A 24,042-nucleotide genomic window follows, 5' to 3' on the forward strand; every position below is an offset into this window, starting at 1 on the left:
AATTATCCACATGCTTTGCTGAGGTCATTCAACAAGTGTTTATTAAGCAGTTACTATATAGCAGGCACAGGAGTTGTGAATACAACCAGATCTCTGCCCTCTGCAGCTTACATTATAGTTTCCATAGATGATTAATTGGTCATTGAATTATCAATAAATATACACTGGGTGCTGATAGGGGCTCTGATGAAAAATAAAGTCGGGCAAATGGAAGGGAGTGGCAGGAGGTGATGGTGTCGTCTGTAAGCTAGCCAGGCAGCGTGTCTCTGAGAAGTGAGGAACAACAGGGACTCAAAGGCAGTGAGGGAGTAAACCAGGGGAATATCTAATGGTGGAATATTCCAGACAGGGAGCAGCGAGCACAAAGCCCGAGGAAGGAGTGTTTAGGGTAGAGGTCGGAGGGGCTGGAACAGAGTAAACAAGAGGAGAGAGACGGGGAGTGAGGGTGGGGGGGTGCTGGGGCCAGACTGTGTAGCCCGGCGGACCAGGCCAAGAAAGGGCTTCAGGAAAGAGGGACGAGAGGAAGAGCCATGTGACATGCTGCTTGTGCCCGTGCGAGGGAGACGAGGGCCCAGGGTTGACCTTTGCATCTGGGAACTTGGAGGAATGGGTGACATCCATGGCAAGAGCAGCCTCTATGGAGGGGTTGGGGACAAGCAGTGGAGACGGTGCCTGTGGGCAGCTCTTCCGAGGAGTTCGTGCTCATGAAGGGTCACGGAGAGAAGGTCTAGCTGGAGGGGGAAAGTGGGTTAAGGAATTTTTTTTTGATGGTGGGCCAGTTAGGAATAATCCAGTAGAGGAAAGATTGTGCCCTTTGGTCTCCCTTAATATGTGTGTCCCTTGATCTGGTTTCTGCCCGTATCTCCCACATCTTACTCCTTAATTAAGCCTTTCTTCCTCTTGCATAATTCTAAGCCGTCATGATATAAATAGCTTCGCTCTACTCTTTTATGAGTTGTACGGGGAGGAAATGTGATAAACTCTCTATAAACTAATTCCTATGTCTAAAAGCCCCAGAATTCCCCACCAAGAGAGTCTTTCTAAATACTAGGATCCAAGCTGTTCGTATATATTGCCCTTGCTAGAGAAGTGTCAGAGCATAACCTGCAGTGTAAGTGCCAACAGAACTTAATTCGATGCCTCACTAGCTGTAATTAAAAACTTTCAGAACCGTATGCAGATCAAAACCACTGAGGTTAAGAAAATATCTTAACACAGGTGGAAACAGTAAAGGTACAGTTCAGTGGAGGTAACTAGGAAAGGACCTTTGCACGAAAAATGTCCATTGTAATAACCGACACTATTTTCTTCTAATTAAAGGTGAAGCTTGCTGTCAAACGTGGTTTTATAACAGCTTTGGCCATCACGTATGACACATTCATTTTTCATTGTCATAAGTTTGTGGGACCAGGGAGTGTCATTTCACCATTTTATTGAGGAAATCTAAAAATCCTCCGTATATACAGAAAGAACATGGTAGTTCTTACAGGACTTTTTATAAAAAAAAGTAATTCAGCTGAGCTATTTTTGTAAACTCCACATAAATCCATGTCTAATATAGAATAAAAATGTTCACTACTACATGATCCAGGAGAAAAACAAACCATTTTCCCCTAAATAAGAGATTTCAAATTAGTGATGAAACTGTGATCAGAAGCTTAAAATTTCTAACGTGTGTATGAACATAAATATTCCCATTAAAGTGACTATTAAACCCTTATCATCTAAGCATTTTAAAAAGTTCTAACTAGCCCAGCGGGTGTGGCTCAGCGGTTGAGCATTGACCTAGGATCCAGGAAATCGCGGTTCGATTCCCGGTCAAGGCACAGGCCCGGGTTGCGGGCTCGATCCCCAGTCGGGCGTGCAGGAGGCAGCCGATCAATGACTCTCTCAGCATTGATGTTTCTCTCTCTCTCCCTCTCCCTTCCCCTCTCTCAAATCAATAAAGATATATAAGAAATTTAAAATTTTTTTAAAGTTCTAGCCAGCTCATTCTAGATTTTCAGTGTTTCCTGACACCACGTTAAACTCCTGAGGGAGATCATGGCAGAAGGCTACTCTTGGTTTGACAGAATGTAATTCAGGCCTTTTATTTACACAATGGAATGTGAACTCTGCTGTTTACGCCTCTCATCCCTGAAGCGAATTTATCTCCCCTCTTCCCCAGCCCGGAATTGTCGGTATTTACAGCACTTGTCCGAGCCTAGGCCCTCGCTGACTGCTACTCAGTTGAAACACTGTGATTTGAGATCATCGAGGGCATATGCTGACTGTCCTGGAGTTGGCAGAAATGTCCTCACTAAGTTCAAGTTTGAAAATCAATCTCAGTTTATATTGAGGATTTATGTTTGACAAAAAGGGCCACTGGAGAAATTTCTCTGTCCTCTGTATTTTTAGATTTGTACTGACTACAGTTCACATTTCTTATTTCGAGAACTACGTCAAAAATTCCTCCTGGAAACTAGAATCAAGAGAAGGCGGTGGTAGTTTTGTTTTTTCTGGACAGTCTTATGTGCTTTCCATTTTCAAAGATGAACACTAAAGCCTATTGTGTTTCCATTACTACTTTTCCTTGAATAGAGTTCGAAATCTGTCCAACGATAGTACTTCTCCCCAGCATCTGATAAATCTTGTCACCGTTTTTTCTAGGTTCTTTTCAAAATTCATTTTAAGCTGCCACAATTTATATATCCAGAGTTTTAAAAGATTTAGTTTTTAGAATCATGTACTTCTAAAGAAATAGAAATAAAATAATAATATAAATTAATACAATGTAAATATATAAATATGATAAACCTAAATATATAAATGCAAGTGAATATATGAATATAAATAAATACAAAGAGAAAGATATTGATGGTTGGTTGTTTCATCTTTCCCATGCATTTGTCTTGTGAGAGTCCGCATGGTTAAAGCTAGATATGTGGAGGTTGAATGTCTGCGTTTGCCTGGACTTGAACCGCTGATCTGCCACAAATTGGCGTATGACCCCAAGCAAGTAATTTGACCATCTGAAGTTTCCCTTTCCCCACTATAAAAGTTGGGTAACAGCAATACCTCATAGGATTTTTTGCAAGATTTAAAGGAGATATAACCTGTTAGCCCTCTGAGCCCAGTGCTTGGCACATAGTTCTCAGTAGCATCAGCTGCTACTTGATGAGCCAGGTGCTGTCTGGGCCTGGGGCATGGAGAGGAAAGACACTCCATTCTCTGCCTTCGAGGAGCTGGCACTAGAGTGTCTTTTAAGGTGCTCACTTTGTGGAGCTCACTAAAGGGGAAGGGGTCTTGAATTTGGGAAAGTGAAGATTATCTACCCCATGATTTGTACTCTTCCTAGTGGAAGGGCTTATGGAAAGGGTGCCGACTCCAAAGTCGACCAGATCTTCTCCATTCTTCCATTGTGTGACCTCAAGTACCTCAGACTCCTAGTCTCTAAAATAGCCTAATGGCATCTGTCACTTTCGGTTGCCAGGTGGTTTAATAAGATGGTGTACAGGAAGCACCCCCTGTGTGGGGCACACACTGGCTCACTGCAAATGTCTTCAGACGAAAGGCAGCTCAGTCATCTTCTTGGACATCTGTGACGGCTGGGACGGTTTTCTCTGTTCTCATAGTAAATTCTACCAGTTTATTGTGCTCTGAACCTCTTCAACGTGATGTTCTTCAAGACAGGAACATAGCCACACTCATAGTCCCCCTCTTATCTCCCTGGGCATGTTTGATTACTGTAAATAAACCTACCCACCCTCTCCTCTAGCCAACATTTCTCTATCAAGTCTGCACACGTCCCATTAGAGATTCTTCAACTGCTCTGTTGAAATGAAGATATATTACCTATATTTTCCACTAACCAGGAGTTGATAAGAGTTAGGGAAACTGGTGTGACACCATTTCATGTTGAATCCTTATAGGCCACTGATGTTTCCTATAGTGTGTCCACGATTAGAAAGTGAACCTGATATCCTCAACTACTTCATAAATTTAAATTTCATGTACAGTCATTCAAACTAAATTGTTACTTGTGGACGGAATTATAAAAGTAAATCGGTAAACTCAGTGTTCAAATCCAGTAAAACCCAGCATCGTTTACTCAAAATGTGAATTGTACGTGTAGACTCATTGCTGAAGGGTTTACTGGAAGAAAGAGGCAAAGGAGGAGAGATTTAGCTCTCAGCCCTAGTTATTCGCTCAAATTTATCCCTACCATGTTTTAGCTTAATTTTAACTTCCCTGTTCTTCATCATTTATTCATTGAGTCAATTATCTAGTGAATGCTCACTTGTGTGAGGTTTATTATTTTTGGTAATGTAAAATTGGATATACATGATCCCTAATCTCAAGGAACTTACTTATTCAACATGGGCAAAAAGACAGATACATGTAATAGCCCTGCCGTTCACAACAACGTGGATGGATCTAGAGGGTACTACGCTAAGTGGAACATATCAGGCAGAGAAAGACAAATACTGTGTGAAACAAACAAAACAAAACCAGACTTACAGAAACAGGGACCAAAGGGATGGTTACCAGAAGGGAAGGGGTGAGAGGATGGGTTCAAAAGGGAAGGGATTTTAGTTAATAATATTATGATATGTTTACATGGTGACAGATGGTTACTAGAATTAGTGGGGTGATCACACTGTAAGGTATAAAAATGTCGAATCACTATACTGTACACCTGAAACTAACATGATCAATATAAGATTACATACTAACTATACTTAAATAAAATATAGATTTAAAAATATAAAGTAAAATTTGAACAAAATTATGGAAAAGCATAGAGGATGGCACAAACGAGCCTGCCATGAAGGTCAGATATACTTTCTGTAGAAAGATAATTTTGAGCTTAACTTGAAGGACCTGTGGGAAGAAGGAAAGAAGAGAATGGTGGGCCCAGAGGAACAGACTCGGCAAAGACCTCCCATGGGTGCCGGCAGCCCTGTGTGGTCGGAACCCAGGGAACACTGTAGAGACTAAGGAGAAGTTAAGTTAGTTGTAAATGGCCTCAAATACCTCACTAAGGAACTCCTTAAACAATTTTTTCTTGGCAAATGAATATGTGGCTCCGATTCCCATATTCAGGACATTTGTGAAATATTTGTTTTGTTTACTTTGAAATGAGAGCATAGCGTATATCCATACCCATCTTTCCTCATTTACAGCCGTTCCAAAACTATGGGGAAAGGATTTTCTTTTTCTGTGATAGTTTATCCATGTATTATAATGTCCTACGTACATTTATAGAATCATATACAGTCATTAATGAGATCAGACGACAGGAAATTAATTTGATTGGTTGGATGTGTTTTCTTAGAATTCATCTCTTTTCACCCATGTATACTTCACAAAAGTAGTTTCAGGAAACACTGATGTACATCCTCTCTGCTATGGGCTTTATGTTCAATATATATTTGGAGTTTTTAGAATATAAACATAGAACATGTATATGTAACTGTCATGGAATCCTAGATCTTAGACTATGAATATTCCTCAGAATTCAGCTCATGCTGTTACTAGAAGTGGCGGGCTTGCATCGCGCATGCCCGTGATGTGAGTAGAATATGAGGTCCATGCTGCTCCACAGCCCAGTGAGCTGCCGCCGGGCCTTTGGGCTGCCCAGCAAGGCCTCCTCCAGCTCTGACTGTCCATTTCTGACCTGTGTTCCTGGCGCATCAAGCAGCTCAAAGGTTTTGTGCGTTTTTTAAACCTTGGTTTCCTTGAGTCAGGAGCTACTTTAAGCTCCTAATTTATTCCCTGTAAGCATTTGAGGTGCACATGCAACTGCTCTCTGAAAAAGTCAGGGATTGTTAGTGAAGAAATTCAGAAATTCAACTCAAATTCAGAAATACATGCCTGAGGAAACTTCGGTTCTTTTTACTTGAGGTAATAACTGACGTTTCAGTGGGTTGTTCTCATTATATCTTCAGGGGTTTGTGGTTTTGTGTGTGTATATTTTAGATCATTGAGGTTAATCCAGGAGAGAAGACAGAGCCAGGAGTAAGCTCCCTTAAATCACCTTTAAATCCAAAAAGTGTGTAAAACCTCTGTCTTTACCTGGAGAGAGACCACAACTTCAAAGCTGGCTCTCCTGTTCCCAGCCAGCCTTTGTCTTGAGTCTCTCTCCCCTCCCTCCCTCCGCCCCCCCCCCCCGTGTCTTCTCTTTAGGGTTAAAAAATTATAAATTCATAGGCAGACATGATGGTGTTGTGTTTCAGCAAAGTACCTTGTGAACTGGTAATACCAACAATTATGTCTACTCTTAGCTTATTGTTAGAAGAACCAGCTCCCCCGTGTCAGGACCTCCGACGTGTGACATCCCAGGGCTGGGCTCACTTGAATCTCTCATGGGCCTTACACTCCAGTGAGGTCTCAGGCTGCTCCCAGCAAGCCGGTTTGGAGCCAGCAGGAAATGAATCCGTCTGCCACAGATACTTATTTAGACAAAATTATTAATGTTTTGTGGCAGGAGAGTGGCTCCCTTTCTCATTCGATTGAACGATGAGAGCGTATCTGTTTTCTTGATAAGATTGTGGCCAGCCTGGCTTTGGCTCTAGAAAGTAGATAAAAATTCTTCTGCCTGTAGGCCGCAGGGACATCTGGTTTCTTTTCTCTGTGTCTGTGCCAGAGTGTATCTCTCTCATTCATCTCCCAAGCTGTCTTTAAACTTAATCACACTGAACTTTCTGTATATGTTTGCCTGACAATAAGTGGGTCTGGGGCTGAGGAGGGAAAGTACAGAGGAAAACGCATCTTTATTAGGAGAGAAATAAGAAGCCACGCTCTTTGTTTAGGATAATCCTTAACGTAAATGCGCCCAGTTATATTAAGCACAATATCTGAGGACCTTTTTTTTTGTTTTGAAAAACACCAAGATAAAAGCAGTAATTGGAATTTAAATGAGTTTCAACAAGTTCTGTGATAAAAAAGGTCTTTCATTCTATCACCTACTTCTTCTCTATAACATAAACCTTAATTTAAAAATATTTTGCTTCTCCTGGACTCAGATTTTCTATTCTTAATAACTTAGTTCTGAGCTTAATATCTTAAGACCAAATGAAGTTGTTACAACTGAGAATATTTGTATGTAAGGAATTTAAAAAATCTGCATTGGCATATTGAAATTTAATTCGTTTTCTTGAGGTTACATATACAACTTTGTTTTTAGACGATAAGTTTGATATAAGAGTTTTTTAAAAGTAAATTTAAGCTTTAATACTTAAAGGTGTTTTGTTTTCCTCTGGGCATTTCTGCCCTTTAAAACAATTTCAGCTGAGAGATCGCCTCAGCCGGATTTCTCCCAGAATGCTTCACTTCTTACCCTGCAGGTGGCTCTCTGTATCGTCACAAAATCTGTCATTACCAATTAATGGTGTCACACTTCTTACCTGGAGAAGCCTGAATTTCAGGTTTTACAGTCGTCCCGCATTCCTTCCCACCTTTACAGACCACCTGCTGAGTGAGCAGGGTGGGGGTGTAGTGTGACTCAGCTGTGCCCTAGCTTAGAATCTCGCACCCCTAGAACTTCATCTAAAGCCAGACTTCTGGCTCCCTCCCCTTCCAAACAGCTGTGAAACCCCTAAGTCTGTGGGAAGCAGGGGTGAGGGAGAAGCCCCGTGGCAGCGGAAATTACTTACTGTCCCCAAGTCCAGGACTCTATTCGTTTAGTTAGGACTGAGCTCAGAGGTGTTGCTGTAACTGGGGCTCATTTAAATTAGCTTAGTTTTCTGGTTTCCCCTCTAAAGACGATAGAAATTATTAAAAGAAGGTAGAGACCGGCATGCACTGGCTACAAGTGCTCACAGCCTGCCATCCTAGGAACAAATAGAAAACTTAAAAAGAAGACACAGGGTAAAGGGAAGTGCAGCAGAGTTGCAAGTGTTGGGTCAACGTGTGGTCAGGCCGCTGTGTATATATCCCAGGAGGCCTTCGGGTGGCCTGTCTGAGCCCGTTACAGTCGTGACCTGTGCAGTGATGAGCGCTGGCCATCAAGTGTAAGGTGAATCATTCCATTCACTTAAGAAAGAAAAGTTTAACTGAACACTGATGTCACTAACATAATGCATACCATCTACGCTTAAATTTGCTCAAATTGGCCACCTACTCTGTTTGCCAAACTGAGTCCATAATTATTTCCCATAGTTAATGTAGCCCTTAAAAGATAACGCCTTGTATTCTTTGACTACTTTTGGTTCTCCGTTTAAGAGATAGGTACATATTTTTGAAATTTATGCATCATAGTTTTGTTTCTGAAGTTTCATAGACGATAAAAGATATTACAGCAAAATATTAATGTAAATGTCGAATTTATAGCCATTCTATACCAGTTAGTATCCTTCTGTCTAAACAATAATGCTGCACTTCCAGTCTTTTGATGTCTGCTTTCTGTGCCGTTGTTTTTCCAAAATCTTGCAAAGTGCCTAGTGGAGAGTTTCCGTTGTCATGTGATTTGGTTTTGTTCATCTTTTCCTTTTGTTATCTAGATTGCTGACTGGCCGTTGCAATTGCTAGAATAAGTCTATCAAAGACGTCACCCAAAAGTTCTTGCTCCCCTTTTCAATTCTGTAATAGGGTGAAACCTTGATTAACAAATGGCCTGGCAGTCCCCTTTGTGTGACTACAGCAATATTAAAAAGAATGTATCGTCCTGGCTGGCCTTGGCTCAGTGGTTGAACATCACCTAGGATCCAGGAGATTGCAGTTTGATTCCCGATCAGGGCACAGGCCCGGGTTGTGGGCTCGATCCCCAGCAGGGGGCGTGCAGGAGGCAGCCGATCAATGACTCTCATCATTGATGTTTCTTTCTCTCTCCCCCTCCCTTCCTCTCTCTGAAATCAGTAAAGATACATTTTTTTTAAAAAAAGAATGTCTTTTCATGAATCATGCATGAGAGCTACGTCTCTCTCCACACACCACCCAGAGACCTCTCCCAAAGTGGAGTTAAGACTCAAGGACAGGCAAAATTTGGAAGCCGAGGACTGTCTCCTCCAAGCCAACCATGTTTTCATAATTCTTCACCATAAACAAAGTATTGTATTTCTTTATAACTGAAGTAGTATCCTTCTAAACAGAACACAGTGGTCATTTCTCTTTATTGTGTGAAATGTCATCTCACCATTCCTTTTCGCTTAACGCCTTTGTCGTCTAGTTGTGAGATGAACGTCTTTTTCCTGCTCAGTTTAAGAAGTGTCAGGCCTTGTGAGTGAGGGGCGAGGCGGGAAGGAAGGAGCCTGGAACATGGACAAGTGGTTACTCAACAGGCCTGAACCCGGGGCTGATGCTTCCTGTTGCCCCGATGGGGAGCCCAAGGAGGAGATGCCTGGATGGGCAGCTGGCTTGGGCCCCCCTCCCGGCCTCTCTCATTGCTTTCCTTCTTCGCGCCAGCCCTGGCCCTGTATCTCCCCTCCAGGGCCCATTCTTTTTCCTGCCTCAAGTATGGAAAAAATGTCTTGTTGGGTAGTTTTGTTGAAATAAAATTGGTGTTTGGAAGCAGCAGCAGCATTCGTTTGGGGGGTGAGACTCACAAGGTGCTGACGTGAGTGATTTTTCAGGGTTTGGGGTGGTGACCCCCGTATTTACGGTCTTACTGTAAAGTAGAGAGGGGCGAGGAAGTGTGGCTGTCTTGAGCTTCAGTGTGGCCACCAGTCTGGGAAGGAATACCGAGTCTCAGGGGCCACCTACATCACACCCTTCTGGGTGCTGCTTATAAAGACATTTCTGAGGGACTAACCAGAATATAGAAGAGCAGGCCTGGAGACCTGCATTTTAGTCAATTCTCAACGATCCTTCTGCTAAATTGGAAAAGTAACTGCTCAAGATTCTCATACTCAGGTTGCCAGCTCCCCAAAACCCCGCGCATAACTAGAGGTGCTCAGAAGGCAGTGGCCGACTCCGCCATCAGACGCGTAAGAAGCTGCATCCTAAACAAGGAGGCCGCCCTGGCTGGTGCGGCTCAGTGGTTCAAGCGTCCACCTGTGCACTGAAGGGCCCGGGTTTGATTTCCAGTCAAGGGCAGATGCCTGGGTTGCAGGTTCGATCCCTGCGTGCAGGATACAACCAGCCTTTGTGTCTCTCTCGCATAGATGTTTCTCTCTTCGTAGTGTGGGGACCCTGAGGCAGCCAAAGGAGACGTGTCTATATCTTTAAGTTCTGGCTTTTGCATTTATTATTCTGTGCACAGGACTCTTCTTCCACCCTCAGGACTATTCCCCCTTCCAAGGAAAGTATGCAAAATTAAAATTTACCTTTGAAACAAGGCTTGGCTGTCCATGTGCCATAATCCCCACTGGCAACGCCAGGAACCCCCTGGAGGGCCCGGCTGGACCCCTGCACCCCGAGGTGGCTGTGCTTCGGGCACCCCTGCCCTCTACTTGCTTACGTGTCTCTCTCCTGTTAGATGTTGAATTTAATTGTCCTTATAAAACCGAGCCCATCCCAGCGCCTGACCTGGAGTTGCTCCTCCATAAACGACTGTCAAATAAACGGATGAGCTCAAGGATCTTGTGCGGGTTCGCTGACGCACATTCCTTGTCATTTTCGTCATTTCTGCCATAAGGAATGGCTGCATTTGTTTTTGTGTGAAATCAGCTATGTGTGTAGGAGACTCGGCTTCCTGTGATCCTTACCAAGATGTGTTTTAAGAAAAAGATAAATAAGACAGTGAGAGAATGAAGATGCTTCAGCGATCTAAACACTTGCAAAGTACGTTTTTATAAATGTCCCCAAATGCTTCATTTAAAGTGCTCTGAGTAAATTCAAGAAGAAATATACTGGATTTGGGCTAAGTGCTAAGAAAAAAAAACTTCCTTAATTCCTTGTCCAAATACTTCAACTTAAATTTACTGGGAGTTGTTTTAGAAGATGGAGACTCTGCAATCCTCGGTTTGTTATAAAGAAAATATTTTTGCCTTCAAATGTTTGGAGGAAGGATTAAAGGCAATTTATGGCCTGGGTAGAAAGTAATAAAAGTGTTAACAATGGAGTGTCTTCTAAATTGTCACCGTTTCCTGGGATTTTTAGCAGCGTCAATCCCGCGGGCACTCTGTCCTAAAGGAGTTGCTGTCATTTGTCACACTCCAGGGTAAACTGGGGCATCAGCCTCATAGCTCCTGTCCTGGATTATTTGTTCCTTTCTGTTGTTTAAAAACAGGGGTTCGCCCAGCTGTGTAGGAAATGAATTCTCTCATTAGCTCTTTTGCCACAGGGCTCAAGAAGTATATTTATAACTTATTTCTTTGGGGAAATAGGCTTCAGGATCTGCGTACAAAGTCTTTTATTAGGATGCCATGGCCTTTTGACCTTCTTCAGAAATACTCCATTTTTAATTCCCAAGGTAAATCATAACAACAAAACAGAATTAACCTGGTAGGTTAATTTCCTTCCTATATTTCTTTTTATTAGTAGAATTTCAGTTTGTAGATTTCATACGATGGGTTTGTAGTAATCATGCGTAACTCTCTATGGTATTTTAAACTTTAGAAAGAAGTTTTAAGTAATTTTGTATCTTTGCCACAACTCTGTGTAGTAATAATAGTAATCCTATTATATAGTATTGATCCCTTTCGCTATTTGAGGGAATATAAGGGCCTGTGGTATCAGGATGTTACCCAGTGTCACCTAGCAAAGCCAGAACCTAAAGCAGAACTTAATCCCCAAATAACATCTTCTTTTTAACTCTACCACTGGCAGATTCGTTACTGTTGTCCTTGGAGTGTGTGTTTAAAAGGAAATCTTAGTAGTATTAAAATGTTGTTATTGCTTACTCTCTATTTTCTGTTTTCAATTAAATGATTGGTTCCCATGCTTGATGAAGTTCAATTTTTTAAAAACTACCCAAGTAGTCATCGCAAATGACTTTCAAGCATGAGTAAGCGTGATGTGGAAAGTGAGTCTGAAATCATTTTAAATAAGCATTTCAGTGTTTTACATGATGCTGTTAGTTCAATTATTATAATGCTTCTGATTTATTTTATAGTGCCTATCTTATTTATGCAATAGAGCCAATCAGAAAAGGCTCACCTGAAAAATGAGGAATTTGTCTTTACTTTCTCATGTATAATTTTTGTATACTTTCTTTATATATAACTTTTTAAATATAGGCCGAAATGTATCCATAAGAACATTCATGTTTGTATACTATCCATTCTACACCCTTTACTCCAAATTAAACCCCTGGAAGAATTTGCCTCTAGCTCTGACATTCTATGTTTTCAAATCAAATGTCAGATAACATTTCTGCGTATTATTTTTTTCGATAAATCAAACCCCTAGTGAGTCGATGTTCGCTTACCGACTATAAGGTGGATAGCTGTGATCTGTGAGGATCTTTGTTCAAATTCATGTGTCTTCTCCCCCCCAGAGTAAAAGAAGCCGAAGAAGTATGTAGGCAGAAAAAGGGGAAATCACTTTATAAAATAAAACCAAGGCATGACTCTGGAATTGTGAGTATCTAACTTTTCTATTCTTTAACCTGTGGTTTTCTTTGGCTTTTAAACATTCTTTTGACAATATATACAAACATATAGCATTTTAATTATTTTCCTCTTTAGTCTGAATAAATAATGAGCTTTTAACTTAAAGAATTCCCTCTTCCTGATGGCTTTAATTAGGCCCCAAAGGCCAAAAAGAATCCCAGTATTCAGCGTTCTAAGCTTAAGAATTAAGATAAATCCACTAAGTGAGGGCTTATATGTGGATTTGGGTGTGTAGGCGGGAGTTGGGGTAATCTTTCACTTTTTTCATTACACAGGGTCTCAGCACAGGGCTGCACTTGAACCCAGAGTGGCTGTTATAATTGCATTAGTGCCATTGGGCTCTGAAACGTAATGGGAAATGCCAAGTGCAGAGCTGGCCTTTGCTAAGACCAGAGGGCTTACACCTGGTCTGTACCCATAAATGGCTCTACGCAGTTGGCTGCTTAGCAGCTGTCAGTCAGTAAACTGAGTTTAACAAGCCATTCTATGTTTCCTCCATGCCCACGTCTTCCTTAAAAATAAAATGCCAAGTTTTACACCCTGGGAGAAAAGGGCTTAATGAAAATGATGAGTTTTGCCTTGTGATAGTCAATGTTTTGCTGATTGTTCTGAGGGATTGTCACTTGGTGCCACAGACTAAGTAAATGATGCTCTTTTAAATGAAAAGTTGGGTTCGGCTTTAAAATAAGAAAATTTTGAATTGGATTAGTCTAACATGGTCTAAATGGAAAAGATATTAAAACAACCCAAATTTTTATATGATTAAATATCCCTCTTTAGAAAAAGTTATGAATTATGACTCCAATGAAAAGCTGTTTTCCCTTCAAAAGTCTGGACCAGATGGCTTCACAGGTGAATTTTCAAAGAAGAATTAACACCTCTCCTTCTCAAACTATTCCAAAAATTTCAAGAGGAGGAAAGGCTTCCAAGCTCATTTTTACAAGGCCAGCATTATCCTAATTCCAAAACCAGATAAAGATACTACAATGAAAGAAAATTATAGGCCAATATCCCTGATGAACATAAATATAAAAATCCTCAACAAATAGCAGCAAACCAGATCCAGCAATACATTAAAAAGGTCATACACCGTGATCGAGTGGGATTTATTCCTGGGATGCAAGTTTGGTATAATATCCAGAAATCAATTAATGTGATACACCACATAAACTAATAAAGGAAAAAATTCATATCATATCAATAGATGCAGAAAAAGCATTTGACAAAATTCAGTATTCATTTATGATAAAAACTCTCAACAAAGTGGAGGTAGAGGGAACATACCTCAACGTTATAAAAGCCGTATGCTGCAGACCCACAGCTAACATCATACTCAATGGGGAAAAGCTGAAAGAATTTTCCTTAAGATCAAGACCAAGACAGGGTTGTCCACTTTCACCACTTTTATTCAGTATAGTACTGGAAGTCCTAGCTACAGCAATCAGACAAGAAAAAGAAATAAAAGACATCCACATTGGAAAGGAGGAAGTAAAACTGTCATTATTTGCAGATGATGTGATTCTATGTATAATAAGTCCTAAAGATTCCACACAAAAAAAACTACTAGAACTGAAAAATGAGTTCAGTAATATCGCAGGATATAATATTAATATTCAGGAGCCAGTTGCATTTTTATACACCAATAATGAGCTATCAGAAAGGGAAATTAAGAAAACAATTACAGTTGTAATTATAATTACAACTTACAATTGCATCAAAAAAACCACCAGACCTAGGAATAAATTTAACCAAGGAGACAAAAGACCTATACTCAGAAAATTATAAGATATTGAAGAAAGAAAACGAGGAAGATACAAATAAATGGAAACATATACTGTGTTCATGGATAAGAAAAATTAACATTGTTACAATGTCCATACTACCCAAAGCAATTTATAAATTCAATGTAATTCTTATCAAAATACCAATGGCATTTTTCACAGAACTAGAACAAATAATTTTAAAATGTATATGGAACTACAGAAGACCTTGAATAGCTACAGCAATCCTGAGAAAGAAGAACAAACTTGGAGGTATCATGCTATCCAGTATCAAACTATACTACAGGGCTATAATAACCAAAACAACCTGGTACTGGCATAAAAACAGACACATAAACGAATGGAACACAGTAGAGAGCCCAGAATTAAACCCATACCTATATGGTCAATGAATCTGTGATAAAAGAGGCAAGAATATACAATGGGGTAAAGACAGTCTCTTCAATACATGGTGGGAAAATTGGACAGATACATGCAAAAAAATTGAAAATAGATCACCTTCTTACACCATATACAAGAATACAACTCAAAATGGATTAAAGACTTAAATGTAAGGCTTGAAACCATAAAAATCCTAGGAAAAAAATAGGCAATGAAATCTGTGATGTTTCTCTTATCAATATATTTTCTGATATATCTCCTTGGGCAAGGGGAACAAAAGAAAAAATAAACAACTGGGACTACATCAAACTAAAAGTTTTTGCAGAGCAAAGGAAACCATCAACAAAAGGAAAAAGCAAAGCTACTGATTGGGAGAGGTTATCCACCATTGATACATCTGATAAGTGATTAATATCCAAAATTAATTAAAAACTCATATAACTCAGCACCAACAAAACAAACAATCCAATTAAAAATGGACAGAGGACCTGAATAGACATTTCTCCAAAGAGGACATACAGATGGCCAGTAGACATACGAAAAGATGCTCCACCTCACTAATCATCAGAGAAATGTAAATTAAAACCACAATGAGCTATCACCTGATACCTGTCAGAATGGCTCTCATCAATAAATCCACAAACAAGTATTGTCGAGGATGTGGGGAAGAGGGAACCCTGGCGCACTGTTGATGGGCTTGCAGATTGGTGCAGCCACTATGGAAAGCAGTATAGAAGTTCCTCAAAAATTAAAAAAGAAAAGTAGAACTGTTTTATGGCCCAGCAATTCCAGTTCTGGGTGTATATCCAAAGAAAGCCAAAACACTAATTTGAATAGGTACATGCACCCCTGTGTTCATTAAAACATTAGTTACAATAACCAAGCTATGGAAGCACCCCAAGTGCCCATCAATAGTCAAGTAAATAAAAAAAATCTGTGATACACATAGATAATGGAATATTACTTGGCCATAAAAAAAAATGAATCTTACCATTTGTGACAACATAAATGATCAAGCAAGACGGAGACAGACTTAGCAAACTGAAGGTTGCTAGACAGGAAGGGGGTTGGGGGGCTGGGTGGAAAAGGTGGGGGGATTAAGAAGTACAAATTGGCAGTTACAGAATTGTCACGGGGATGTAAAGCACAGCATAAGGAATATAGTCAATAATATTGATATAACTATGTACAGCGCCAGGTGGCTACTTGAAATATCAGAGGAATATTATATGATTGTCTAAACACTATGCTGTACACCTGAAACTAATATGAAATAATACTGAATGCCAACTGTAATTGAAAAATAAAATTTAAGAGACAGGATGAGTGCCTTGAACTATTAGCTAAGCACAATAACCAACTAGCTAGCTACCTAAACAAATAACCCAATGAAAAAAAAAATAAAAGCAATTGCCCTTTCAGTTTCTCTGTATCAAAATTATTCTTAACTAATGACAAGTGTTACGTTATGGTTTACTTTATTTTCTGTATTTTTTATTAAAGTACAAATTTAAAGTACATTGAATAATAGTAGTTCACCTCAGTCGTGCTGTTACAAGGATAGACATGAAATAGCCAATTCCATTTTCACATTCATGTATGCGAACAGAAAGCTGCGACTGAACATTTGAGTTGGCACTCTTTCACATCAATTAGAAACTAAATTTTAAAAACTTTTTTCCCCCCCTCAAAAAAATTCAGTGGTTTGTCTGGGTGAAAATTCTAAAAGGTGACATTTATTCTACTTACATCTTTTTTCCTCTACGGGCTGGTTGATCTCTAACCTTTCCCAGAGAATTTGATCCAGATGAAAAGGTCTTGTTTGGGCTACTCTACACTCCGGTCCATTTTTTTAAACTTCTTGTTTCTAACTATAACTCTTATCTGGTGCATTTATTTTCAGAAAGCAAAGATAAGCATGAAAACCTGAACAAAGAAAATCGGAATGAAAATGAGTCACTCTCTAGCCACTGACACAACGTTCAGCCGACCTGAAGGAGGGAAGGAAGCCACATCATGTCGTTGTCAGCATTTTCCTTCTTGACCCCTTGCGTAGCCCCTGTGTTTTCTAGACAGTTCACTGGTTGTTGAGTTTGAAATGCAAAAGCAGTAACCAGTGGAGAATTTGGCACCTGTTCCTTCTGTAAAAGTTTATGGTGTTGCACCAACAGACCGAAACGCAAGTGTAGGAGGCAGTGTCTGCATTAATTCTGAACATGCTACGCGTTAACCTAAAATTTACTTTCGGGAGAATATTCCTTGTACAGCAAAACCCCTTTCTACTGACAACCAGCACTCCACATTACCGCGTTTAGATGGATGGCTCAAATGTCATTTCTGGTGAACTGTATCAGTTTCCCATCCACGAAAACATTTTCTGTTGTAAAATTTATATACCATTTATATATCATAATTAAGGCTTTCCCAACTCTTTGAGTTGCCCTCCATAAATATATATTTGTGAAAGAAGATTATCATATTTTTACTTGTCAGAAAATGAAAAAATATAACAGAAGGCAACCCCTTCCTTATAAATCATTTAATAGAAGCAGGAACCAGAGTTTTATTTATTGAGGGCTTTTATCAGACTGGCCTTGGAGACCCAACATAAAGCTAATCTGTAGCAGGAGGAAATAAAGCTGAAGGTGTGCCTCTCTATAACTGTGCCATTGCCTTTCACAAAGGAAATATGACTCAACATTTTGAAGGAATTTAAATAAATGATGCTCATAAAATTACCAAACATGACCAGCTGTTGGATTGGCATCTGCCGAGAACCTGTTAATGAAACATACCTGCCGGAGCATTGTGACATAATTGGGGCTGTCTCCATGTGCTGTGGCGGGTGCTTAAAAGCTGGAGTATGCAATGATTCATGATCTGAAGGAGCCTAGGAAAGGATTTTCTTTTATATTGAAAGGAAAAAAACAAATCTCCTACTCTTCTCAGAGCACTCACTGTCAGCTTCTGATGCATCGTAATGGTTTTGTCTAACATCATTAAGTGCGGTTTGTAAAAATTATTTTAATGATATTTGCTGGGGGTTATGGTTGTAGATAAAGGAGAGAATTTATTGCTATTGCAAGCCAATTATGGAAAGCAACTTAAAAAGAGAATGTTCTGACTCATAACTAAGTTTGTATTTATGTAAAGTACGGTCTCTTACCTCTTAGTTTGTTGTTTAAGTGCAGAGAAACGGTAGTGGTTTCTTTGGTTGTAGTTTTGTAGTCTTCCTGTCTCCTTTACTCCTTCCGGTGTGTATATTAATATTCTTCAAAGAAAACATAGGGCATTTAACACAGATCGCTATGTGCAATACTGTATTTAGTGTTTCTATTTCAATTTTTTAGGATGTTAATTTATATGAAAATAAAAATGAGTAATAAAAGAGTTCTGTGTCTATTGTGTGCATGTTGCCTAAGGACATTTGCAAAATGAAAGCCATCGCATTTAAAACTTGGAAGAAAATAAGTTAGACGGTCTCTGTGTGAAGATTTTTAAAGTTCTTATTTCAGGTTTAACAGTTGTTAGTAGTTAAGTATTTGATGAATGCTTGTCTTTGGAGATAAAGTAATTATTGTGCTACATCAAAACATACTTTGAAAAAGGTTGAAGTTTTCCTAATGTAATATGAAGAAAAAAGTATTTTCCACTTACGAACAACATATTAAGGTTTGAGGAGCCTTTTAGAAATTAGATGCAGAAATTTGTTTGATACAGATTAAGTGGCGAAGGGCTGTTGAAAGATAAGACAGGAAAAATCATGGTGCAGAGAGATGGATCCATATCCACAGTGTGTGCTGAAAGCTAAGCATGATGCGAATGGAGATGCATGAGAGATTTCTTTTTTTATATATAAATAAGCTTTGCATTTAACTCTATTCTAATTTTTCAATATAATATAAATAATAATACTTTTTTCATCACCTGTACATTGGCTTACCGTCTACTTTATGCCAAGGCATAGTGCTAATAACTACACATATAAACAGAAAAAGAATTGTTATCAAAGAGCATAAGGTCAAGTTGGGGATATAAAGCAATAATTACAATTCATTGTAACCTCCAATTCAGAAAATATAAAAAGCTAAATGTCGAGGGAGAGCATGTTTGAAATGCAGCCTTAAACGTTTTTCAAATAGTTTTCTTCCAGGTGGGAAGGGAATGATGACACATTTCTAAGTGGAAAAGCTTCAGTCACATTTCTTTATAAATATCAGTGTTTCAAGAAACCTTCTCTGATAAGCCTCCCAAGAAAAGCAATCCCCAGGTCTTTACCCCCTTAATCAAAAGCTTCATTTTCTTCATAGCACTGACCGTCGGTATCTGATATTACATAGTTATATGGTTATTAGTATGTAGTCTGTTACCAACTCAAATTTAAATCCAGAAGGGCGCTTTTGCTCCCAGTATTGAATGTATAACATCAGAAGCAGTATGGAACACTCAATAAAGATTTATTAATTTAGCGAGAGGAAGGGAAGGGGGGGAAAGTTCAGGATTTAAAGGGAATGAAGAACCCACAATGTGTGCCAAACACCCAGTTGGATCTTTCTAGAAGATGGAGGCTATTGATTAGGAATTCATGAAAAAGGTTCAGTTCTGGAAATTCTGATGTAAGAGCCATCTGCATTCAGGTGGTAGCTGAAATCAGGTAGGTTGTTGAAATTGCCTAGGAAAGTGGGGATCTGTTTAAAGAAATAAAACCAAAACACTAACTGAGGTTGGGTTGAAACCAATGCTTAAAAGAGACACAGAAGTAGAGAGGTCACAAAGGAACCTCAGGAAGATTAGCCAGGAAATTAAAGGCTGGGAATCACCGAGAACTAATATTGCGGAAGTCAAAGTAAACAGCACTTCAGGAAGAAACTCCACTGACACCTTCTTATTGCCCTTCAGACGTACTATTATTGTAAATAATAAGTATTATAAAATATGAGTAATGACCTGACTTATCCAATATTCTGTGTAAAATTCTGCTTTAGGGAAACAGTGTTGAAAAGGGTTTTAAAACAGGAGTCCTGAAGTTTCACCCCGGGAATGGCTGAGTGAGCTTCTAAGAGACCATCCTTCCCACAAATAGTAACTATAAACTCTGAACAATAAAAAAGCAACTACTTGGAGGTTCTGGAGAGTGTACAAAATAGACAGATTCTAGGATAAGTGGGAGTCAAGCAAGACAAGCATGGTCAGGCCTGAGGGCAGCCTTCACTAATGGTGCTGCTAAAATCCCAACAGCTAAAATCCCCAAACCAGCCGTCGTCTTGGCCAGAAGACAGCAGGACAATATCCTTAAAGTCCTAGCAGGGGAGAGACCCTGTCCACCAGAATTCTGTCCTGTGAAGATGTACTTCAAGAATGTAGTTGGAATAAAGGCACCTGCATATATAAGAAGACAGTAATCGTAACCAGCAGACCTGTACTACAAGAATGTTAAAGAAAGTTCTTCATGTTCAAGGCAAATGATGTCAAAGGAAGACAGACCTTCAGGAAGAAATAACGGGCACTGGAAATGGTAAATATCTAGGAAAATATAAAAGGCTAGCTCTCTTGATTTTTTTTAAACACTGAGAGTTTAAAGCACATGTATATATGTTTGTGTGTGTGTGTGTACACACACATCACATCATCTTGAAGAATTTATAACATATACAAAAGTAATGCATAAGACAATTATAAAGATGGCACAGGGTGGGGAAATAAATTGCAAAATTTCTACATTTTCATGAAGTACCATATTTAACTCCAAACAAACTGTGAGAAATTAAGGATGTATACTCTAACACTGTATAGTATAACCCTTACCGCATTCTCCAAAAAGTTATGGCAAGAAGTGTAACTGCCCTGGCCAGTGTGGCTCAATTGGTAGGAGTATCATCCTGTACACCAATCGGTAAGGGAAGAGAGAAGGGAGTGAGGGAGAGGAAGGAGGGAGTGAGGGAGAGGAAGGAGGGAGTGAGGGAGAGGAAGGAGGGAGAGAGGAATCTCTCTACAAGATAATGGGAACCAGTCAAGCCCCATTTGTGGAGAGAAACCAAACCAAGTTCATTACCAGAGATGTGAGACTGGAGTGGGGCTTACCTACCAGTGAGAGTTAACTTAAAGTAGCTTCACTGACTGCTGCAGGATATGCAAACAAGCAGCATGTGGTGGCAGGAGAAAGCAGAGCAAACTGGGGCCATGTCTACACCTAGCAATATCTCCAATATCACTGACACTTGGAGCCAGTGACACCAAAAAAGTCTGGTTCTGGACTGGGAATGGGTGGAAGCAACAGAAAATGATGAGAGAGAGAGAGAAGGGGAGAAAGAGCATGTCCACGCTCTCAAGATAAGTATACAAAACACAATTACCAGAAGACATAAGGAAAAATTGTCAAGAAAAAACAAGTCAACTCAATAAATGTAAATGAACTCACCTTTCAAAATGCAAACAATAGGGCAAAATTTAAGTGATTTAATAATAATATGTAACACCTGCAAAGAATTTAAAGTATATAATCCTTGAAGCAGAAAATAATTACATAAGCACATAATCCTAGATGGACACAAATTAAGAGACCTATAGTGATTTGGAAGATAGTGTTAAGAAATTCGCTGAGATCATGTCACAGAGAAATATAATACTTTTAAATGTGTGAAAGAAGTTAAAAGAAATACAATGGACTGAGAGACTCCAATTTGAGAGTCATCTCATAAGAAGGAACTAGTGGAGAAGACAGAATTGCCTGAAAAAACAATGGCTGAGAATTTCTAGAACTGAAGAAAGCCGTGAATCCTGTGCTTGAAAATGTATAACAAGTTCCAGAAAGAATAAATACCAATACATTTGCACCTAGAAAAGTCAAAGTGAATCTCTAGCCAGGTAAAGACAAAATTCCAAAGCCCCAGAAAGAACCCATGTACCACGGAATGATGATAACACTGAAAGCAGGTTTGTCTTCAGCAACAGCATAGGTTAGCAAATAGTAAGCAGTGGCTTCAAATTGTGGAAGGAGCTACAATGAATCAAGACTGTTATACCCAGCTGAAGTATCATTCACATAGAAAGGGAGACATATATCTTCCGATATTAAAACAAAAAGAGTTTATGACCCAAAAGCCTCAGTGAAAGATTTTCTAAAGGGCGTACTTCAGGCAGGAAAAAACATGACAAAGCAGAAGTTGGGCTATAAGAAGTCATAGAAGGCTCAGAAATCGGTGATAGAAATCAACTCTAGTGTGTAAACGATAACAACTCTAACATGTTTGTGTTTACAAGGCAGACTAAAATTTTAGATAATAAGATGGGAGAAATTCAGAAAATAATTCAAGCATGCCCATTCATTTAATTCAGAAAATGTTTAGAGAGTGGATAGTATGTGCTAGAAACTGTTGTAACCTTTGGAAGTAACGGACAAACAGAAAAATGTCTTGTCCTCCTGACGCACATTCTAGTGGGGAAGACAAAAAAAAAAATATGTAAAATAATGTCGGGTGCTATGATATTTTAAGTAGGGTGACCAATAATTTAGTCTTCAAATCAGAATACCTTTGAGAATGCAAGGGGTACTGTTACTCCAGGAAAACCTCCGTAACCAATATCCACATGCAAACTCTGGCCTCCCTACGTATATGTGCTATGGGAGCTTTAAGCGCTACGATGAAAAAAGACAGTGTTGTTGAATATGTTTAGGCTTTGTTACAAAAATACAAAATTAAATAGGTTAAAATGTTAAGGGTGCTCTTTAAAAGAATGGAAATAATTGGAAGCAAAGAGGGAATTTAAAAGAGAAACATCAATGCAGCTAAAGGCCAGAAAAGTAAGGAACAAAATCTATTTTAAAAAATTAAAAAATATATATGTATATATATTAAAAATAAATAAATAATTTTTTTAAAAAGTGACTGTGGATGGCAGGCAGGAGGACTTGGGGAAGAAAAGGAATCGTTCACTCACAAGCTCTGGAAATCCTGTGCAGCCGTTCCTCGTATCACACCGGCTTGTCATTAACATTTCCATTTCCCAGCCAATTAGTGAACTCAAGACTTTTGAAGGCTGTATTTTGGGGGTTTTGTTTCCCATGAAATACATCTTCAATTATATAATCAGAAGCAATAGGAAGAGGTTTAATGTTTTAAAATGGTGTGATAAAAGGAGCATTTAGCCTTTCTCCTCTCAGAAATCATCCCAAAGCAACAAGGAACAAAAATGCAAACTTCATCTTTGATTAAAATTAGAGGCGTCGAGCGCGCCAACCACAAAGGGTCTGAAAGATCCTCCAAATGTGTGGGTCTGGGAGGAGGCAGAGAGAGGATACTCGTGGAGGCAGAGCTCGGAAAAAGCCAGTGGGCTCTCCTTTTCCAAGGTGGGGTCATGCCCTTGGGTCCTATCCTAAAATCCTATTTTTGCAAGAATGGACCTTTGGCACACCCATGGCTGTTAGAAGCTTCCCTGTATGTGGTTTACTTTTTTAAAACCAGGGAGGAGGCCTGAGGGAGAAATGAAACAGACAATTCAGATTTGCAGGAAGACATCTATCAATAAAACGAGGGGAGGAAAGAGACTGAATTGGAATAAATGCTAGAACATTCACGCCCCCACCCTGTCCTTCATAAGGAGCATTTGCTCGATTGCAACACAGCCCCAGCCTCTGCCTAACCCAGACCACCTGCAAATAACTGGCAAGCGTCACACTGCCACCAGACCTGCAAAGATTATTCAGGAAAGAATGCCATCAGCTCATTTATGAGAAGCACTGCAAAAATACCAAGCAAAATGTGAGCAAACACCAGAAGGCCCATGAAAAAGTGGGCTTATTACTGGAATGCCAGAATGAACGTATGTGCATGATCCTGCCTGGTATAATGTGTTTATTTTAAAATAGTCATATGTGGATAAAAATTCTGTGATTTCCTGCAACTACTAAAAAAAATCATTTAAGTGATTCAACATCAACTTTGTTGAAAAAGTCTGAATAATATGACTGCGTCCTTAACAAGGCAGAGGTAGTCTGGAGCAGCATAGCAGCATCAGAAGGGTCCCCATCAGAAATCAGAAACAAGACCAGGATGCCTGCTTTCACCATTGCTGATTATCACTGTCCTGCCAATGAAAGAAGAACTGGTATAAAATTGAAATGGAGGAGGTAGAATAATTTCTTTGCTGTTATTAGATTATATACCCAGAAAGCAGAAAATAATTCACTAAAAACGCTTAATGACAATAATAGAATGTGATAGACGACGCAAAATGTTAATAATCAGAAATTAAGAACTTTCACGTATACAAACAATGTCCAGTTAGAAGATATAATTGGGGAAATTTCCACGTGGACAAATTTAATTTAAAGAAATGTATAAGATCTATATGAAAATAATTGGGAGATACAAAAAATAGAAAGGTCTGTCACCAGCAATGACCGTAAT

General features: G+C 39.4%; 1 protein-coding gene across 1 annotated transcript in view; it reads left to right on the top strand.

Annotated features, from left to right (window-relative positions):
• Positions 1–18,025, top strand: part of FMN2 (formin 2) — a 223,260-nt gene extending 205,235 nt beyond the window's left edge. The window contains exons 14-15 of the mRNA XM_087829045.1: positions 12,359–12,440; positions 16,539–18,025. Coding sequence (XP_087685171.1) covers positions 12,359–12,440; positions 16,539–16,565 — 109 coding nt within the window. The 3' untranslated portion in view covers positions 16,566–18,025. The remainder of the gene's footprint in view (positions 1–12,358; positions 12,441–16,538) is intronic.
• Positions 18,026–24,042: the final 6,017 nt, after the last annotated feature.

This window comes from Miniopterus natalensis, chromosome 21 (assembly GCF_054644295.1).
Source record: "Miniopterus natalensis isolate mMinNat1 chromosome 21, mMinNat1.hap1, whole genome shotgun sequence".
NCBI lineage: Eukaryota > Metazoa > Chordata > Mammalia > Chiroptera > Miniopteridae > Miniopterus > Miniopterus natalensis.